General features: G+C 41.6%; 1 protein-coding gene across 1 annotated transcript in view; it reads right to left on the bottom strand.

Annotated features, from left to right (window-relative positions):
* The window catches only part of SYNE1 (spectrin repeat containing nuclear envelope protein 1), a 522,133-nt gene that overhangs the window by 387,401 nt on the left and 127,964 nt on the right, over positions 1–6,768 (bottom strand). The window contains 1 exon segment of the mRNA XM_025205597.1: positions 4,291–4,386. Coding sequence (XP_025061382.1) covers positions 4,291–4,386 — 96 coding nt within the window.

The raw sequence follows: 6,768 nt of genomic DNA, 5'->3' as shown, positions 1-6,768 counted from the left end.
TGGGTGCGACCCTGTAGCCAATTCGCCACCCACCGGACTGTGTAGTCATCCAAGTCACAGCCTCTTAACTTGTTCACCAGTATGGGGTGGGATACTGTATCGAAGGCCTTCCTGAAGTCTAAGTATACAACATCCACCCCTCCTCCTGTGTCCAGGCATTTCGTAACCTGGTCATAAAAAGAAACTAGATTGGTCAGGCACGATCTGCCTGCCACGAACCCGTGCTGGTTTCCCCTCAGCATAATTTGTCCTGCCGGGCTCTCACAAATCTCTATAATGATACATGTATCATTATAGGGCAGTAATAAACTGCGGAGCTTATTGCTCTGCAGTTTGGTTTTGCCTCTGCATGCGCGCCCAGAGTGTAGCTCATTTAGCTGTGTTGCAGCAGCCATGGCTGGCTGGGGGGGCAACCAGCCAATAACAGGGGCATACATGTAGACACTGAGGACACTTGAGGACACCTATAAATGAGCAGCAAGGCTGTTCCAATGAGCTATAATTACAGCACGTCAGAGCAGACTTGATTAATCAAGTCTGCTTGAGCATGGTAATTGCTGCACTCCAGCAGACTCCAGTGTCACATGTAGCAGCGTCCCCACACTGAAAAATGGCGGCGGGGGTGCTTTAACTAAAGAGATTATTTATAGGATACTGCACAATATCAGCACTATTAGGTTTACAAACATGATTCACAAGATAAAATCAGAATAATTGTGTCTTCTTGAGTTCTTTGAAACAAAAAACCTGCTCTGTTATTTTTCTGTAGTCAAAAAAGAGAAAACTAAGAGCTGGCATTTTCTGATGGATGCCTTGAGTCTAAAAAGGCTGAGAACCATGGGCTTAGATCCACATAGATGAAATAAGATTTGCCTTTTCCTGGACTCAACCATAATGTGCTGTTGTAAAGCAGCAACTATATCCCAATCCAGTAGTGCTGCATTTCCTTATAAGGTAATCCTTAGAAATACTCCAATATAGATTTTCCATAACCCTGAGTTGATTTTAGTTGAAAAGCCTTTTTCAATCAATAAATTATTTATTGTTATCATTTTGTTTACCTTTACAACAAATGTTACTCGCTTCCCTCTAAAAGCCCTAGACATTATTTTGACTTTACCTCTCTTCTTCGAGTAATTACCATATTTACTGGAATAGACCCTGCTTAGAAAATGACTGCCCCAAAATTAAATTTTATATATGGAAAATTTATAAATTTCTTAGAATTTTCCAGGTATAGAATCTAATTATTGGAGATTTTCCTTGAGTTTGTTCCCCTCCCACTGCTACAGTAGAGAAAATAAATCTGAGGGGTCAGGTTGCCCCTTGGCTCTCTGCTTCCCCACAACTTTTTCCCTGGCAACCCTTTCCTCTGCTCCTTACTGAATACATGGAAGTAAGGAGCAAATTTAAAAACAATAACCTTGAAATTAAACATAGCTGTAGCATTTTACATATAGTATCTATGCACTTAGTTCATCCAAAATTGATATGTGTTACCTTTTTTGAAATTGCAGCCAGATTTAGCACAGGTACTTCATGAACACAGTTTTGAACGGCACTTTGGCACCTACTTTTATGTAGTGCAAACTATGCATGATATTAGGCCAAAGCCAAAGGCTTATAATTTACCACATAGCTAATTGAACTGGGCCCCACCAGAGTAAAGAGCATTTAAAGCCATAGTGACCCCATAACTCAGCACTGCTCAGTCTGTGTGCGTACTCCAGATATCCGCCACAAAGGATCCATGTGCTAATTAGCCCCCACTCATGACTGGAACCGGGTGTTCTTGTCAAAAGTCCTGGGATTCTCCAAAAATTTATAAGTAGATGGGGCACAGAGCAAATTGGTCCAGCTTCACCTCATAGAGGGCAGGGCCACACTAATCAGATTTGCCTGAGAGAGGGGGTGACAGAGGGATTCTGGGTGAATGCTTGGGGCCCTGGTTTGTGACACTTGCTAGGCATTCAAGGTTGATGAAGAAACATGAATCATTGGAAATGGAAAAGAAAGGCATAGATCAGCTGTGGGAGTGGAGAGGAAGTAAAAATGTATGCAATGGCATGGCTCACTATGATTTGAAAGAGTCACCAATGAGGGGGATTGTGCTTAATGGGTACTACCATGTCTTATTCAGATGGGTTACACTAATGTATTCTTGTGGTAGGTTTCCATCAGCATGTTTCCCCAGTATGGGCCATGTGTTTTATAGTCATATTGAGCACTGGCTGTATTCAATTGACTTCACAGTTAGTTTCTATTGCTGAGTTTCAACACGGCTTTTGGCAGCAATTTAATGACAGACAATGTATTTAGTGAGGTTTCCTTGTATGTATTATAGGACATGGGGCTTTTTCCCCCATGCCAACTGGAAGTAAAAACCTCATCTTGTATTTGAGTAAATAAGGTGAATTAGTTTGGCTCTGATCTAATTAATTTCAATGTCAACAGAGACAATGATAAAGTTATTTTCTTGTATCACTAATATTTTACCACAAGAGGGAGACTTTCCTTGCAAGAAGAACAGAGAACATAGAATCTGAGAAAATCTAATGTATTTCAGCCTGGGAGAAACAGCTTTTAAAATTTAGCTAGCAAAAGTCTCCACTAAAATGCTTAAAGTCACACCGCCAAGTAGTTTTGGTCCACAGTTTGAATTACTTTAAACCTCTTATAATCGAGTTCAGAATGCCATTTAGAACCAAATCACCTCCTTATATTTTATAAAAGTAGACTACAGGAAAAAAACATAAAAGAGAAAGGCAACTGTGCCATTTAGGTACTGTTCTGCACTAGGGACAGAGCAAAGCTCCTGAGCCCTTCAGTGATCTTAAGAGGAATTGTAGCTCTGTTCTCTTCTAGTTAAACCATAACATGCAAGTCTACCCTACATTTTATTTGTAGACAGTGCCAGAAACCAGGTCAAATCCTACTACTTGAAGATGATGCAGTCTGATCCTTAAACTAGTTTGAAGGGTTTAAAGTTTCAACTTCATTCCTCTTTAATGCATACTATCAAGGTGGCTACAACATTAAAGTCTGATTCTCATTTACACTCAAGCCACTGTACAAAGATTTATGAGTGAAGAAGAGCCACCAAGTGGCTGTGAATTAGGGCCCTTTACTCTGGCAGAGTGCAACGGGATCCTGGAGTAACTGAGGCCTCCTCTACATGTTACAGGTATTGCACAATTAACAAGTTAATTAAGCTAAACGCGCAAAGTAGCTATCACACAATAAAAACCTCCAGCCAGCTATAAAGTTAGACCTCATAATGTGCAGTAACTTTATAGCTGTTTGCTATTGAGCTTTAATTTGGTGTAGTAGGATCTCTCCTATGGCTGGGAGCCCTGTCAGGTGACAGGGCTCCCAGCTGCAGGACTGCACCATGTCCAGTGTGAAACCCTCAAACCCTAGGGATTGCTACAGCCGCTATCTGCTGGGTTCAGGGGTTTCATACACCCCTGAGCCCTAGGGAATCACAGAAGCTGCAATCCCCAGGGTCCAGGTGTTTGCATGAAACCCCCAAACTCAGGAGATCACAGCTGTAACAATCCCTGGTGCTCTGGAGCGTGGGGCTTCCCATGCTCATGGGGCAGGGGGATTGCCCCTGCAGTGATCCTCTGGCCCTGAGGGTTTCTCTGCACCCCTGAGGGGGGGATCCCCATAGTAGAGATTCTCCAGCCCTGGGGGTGAATGGGGCACCCCCATGGCTGGGAGCCCCTCAACTGGCGTGTAGAGGGGACCAGAGAAATAAACCCAGTGCAATTTTAACTATGTACCACTGTCTGAGAGATAACAACTAAACAAGAATGATTTCTGTTGGAAGAACAGAAAGGATTTTGTTTTCTTGTTCTCCCTTAATTACTTCTACTAAAATTAATTACAACCATGAAGTTGCATTTATATCCTGATAATGTTAGTGCACAGACCTAAAAGAAAACACCGGCTCCAGTGAAATATACATAGGAAAAAATCAGACGTATGAACAAGCACCCTTTGTTGAGTATTAAGATAAAACTAGCAGCAGAGGATGCTTACTGAATGCATATTCTCAGAATATTAAAACTAAAGCAAAGAATGCCATTCCGTGATATAATATTTACCATAGTTTAAACAGGTTGACCACACAGGAAGAAGCTACCTTTCACTGCAACATATGTGCACCTGCTGTTCCTTGTGTTATTACAATGCAAAATAATATTAAAAAATAATTTACTCTAATAATGTACTGAGAGAAGTTTGGAAAACAAATTTATCTCAATTTAAAGGGAAACAAATCCTTACCAGTTTCTGCCCGGAAAGAACTTCCAAAAGAGCAAGCAGCATTACCCCATCTTTGATGTCTTCAAACAGATCGTTGACCATAATGGGGGGGTTGCGCTAAAAAGTAAAAAGAAATTATATATAAAACCAGAAAATGCTACTTTTTGTGCTTATTTCTTAATATCCAAGAACAGCAGGAGTGATAGAGATTTCAAATAATATTAAATGGGCCAGAGAATTTAAATAAGGATTTATTATTTACTGTGTCTCTCTCTCTCAAAAGTACAACTAGGGGACACAGAAAGTATTGTATTAACCTGAGTATTAGGTTTAAAACTAGAAAAAGGAAGTTCTTTTCAACACAGTGGGTGCATCTACATGTACAAGGGTTTAGGTTGTAGCCGTGTTGATCTAAGGATATAGGCAGACAAGGTTCCTTGGGTGAATTTGATATCTTTTATTAGACCAACCCAAATGGTTGGAGAATAGTTATTAAGCAAGCTTTCGGGTTCAAAAACCCTTCGTCAGGAGCCTGACGAAAGCTTGCTTAATAACTATTCTCCAACCATTTGGGTTGGTCTAATAAAAGATATCAAATTCACCCAAGGAACCTTGTCTGTCTACATGTACAATTCATTCAAAGCACTAAACTCTGAAGCAGTTTGAGCTGGAGTAAATGACTCCTGGACTCGGCACCTACACATGCACCCAGGACAACAGCAATTTGAGCTGGGGTGGAGCAGACCCAGACTGGCAGGAGGTACCGGGGGTTAACCCTGGGCTCTGGATGGCAGTGTCAGGCAGTGGAGGGGCTAGCTGGGGCAAAAGGGTGCTGAAAATGCGGAGCTGTGCAGCGCAGGCAGGTACCTGGCCCCCTGTTGGCTGGGCAGGAATCTGGTCCCCTGTTGGTGGGAACAATTTATGCCTATGTCTACATGTACATTTAACTGCAGTTGATTACCCCAGCGAAAGATAGTACTGTCTTACAGTGGCATTAATTAGTTTATTGCAGCCAAATGGTGTCATAGGTGATGCTTTACTCCGCAGCTATTTAGCCTATTTCGCAGTTAAGGACACATGTAGATGTGGCCAGTGAGTAATTAACTCATAGAACTCATTGCCAAAAGAAATTATGGAGGCTTATAGTCTGCCCCAGTCCACCTCTTGGAGAAAAGATCCATCAGTAAGTACTGAATATAGTAGATAATGGTGTAACTTCTGACTTATAACTTCCTAAATGTCTGAATGCTAGAAGCTGCAATGAGAGGAGAAGGCAGTGGAGAATTATGTGCAAACCCTGCTCACCCTCCCTCTCAATATCTGCTCTCTGCCACTGTATAAAGATGCTGGGCTTGACTGATCCATGATCTGACCCAGTAAATGGCATTTCTTAATGTTCTCATGTTTTTGACACATTGTTTAATGGGCCAGTAATCATTTAGTACTTCTGGTAATACTAGTTGCTTTGTAGTATCAATAACATGATGAAAGAACTAAAGAAAATCTACTACCCTGAAATGAAGATGTGGAATGTTGAACATAAGTCAGAGTCTGAGCTGGTATAAACTGGCCTACTTCTGCTAAGTCAAAGGAGCCACATAGATCCAGCTCATCAGTATTAGGTAGAAAGTAACAAAAAGGGCAGAGTGCGATTGGTAGCTGGACTCTGCAACAGTGAAGCTTCTGATGTGTAGCCATTAAATTATTCTTGGATTATGTCAAAGACTAGAGAGAGACCACAGCTGCTTGCATGGTAAGGATTATAGCTGGGCTCATGTCTCTTTAAACACACTAAATTTTGACCCCAAAACTTTTCCCATTTTTATCTGGTACTTTTAGAATGAAAGGGGCAGGCACATATGCTTTATCATAGTTGCTAATCTTCCTAATGACCATAATTTTTTTCTCCAAAGAAATGTGAATCCCTTTTATGTAGTATGCAAATACTCTGAGGGCAAAAATTATATACATAGACACTTTGAGGTTCTTAATCTTAACACATATATCAACCTGAACACTTTAAACTTCAAAAGTCAAAGTTCCAGCACTGTATTGTGGGTCATTGCTTAAAATGTCTTGTTACACATTAACTTTAAGCAGCTCCTGGAGCTCTTAAACCCTGAATTATCCACACATTAATACCTGAAACTAGCTTTAAGCACACTTTAGGCAACTTAAAGTTACACCACTCCAGGGCAGTTTCTCTCTAATGTGTTACCCAGCTCATATCCCATTAATGTGTGGCCACCCCGCACAGATGAGCCACTCAAACTACAGTCCCTCTAGCATTACAGGATGCAATGTCCCCACACCTTCCTGTTTTGTGTGGACAAACTTTCTACCCCCTCAACTCTATTGCCCAGGGGGCAGTTCTAGCACCAAGTCAACTTTGCCTCACACCCCTGGGGGTATGACCTTCCCACCCCCAGGGGTGCAACCCTGTACAAACAGCCTGCAGAGCACATACCAGCTAGCCAGGTTGCAAGGCATGAATGGGTC

Source organism: Alligator sinensis, unplaced genomic scaffold (assembly GCF_000455745.1).
Source record: "Alligator sinensis unplaced genomic scaffold, ASM45574v1 scaffold1177_1, whole genome shotgun sequence".
Lineage (NCBI taxonomy): Eukaryota > Metazoa > Chordata > Crocodylia > Alligatoridae > Alligator > Alligator sinensis.
This window is presented reverse-complemented; position numbering and strand designations above follow the sequence as displayed.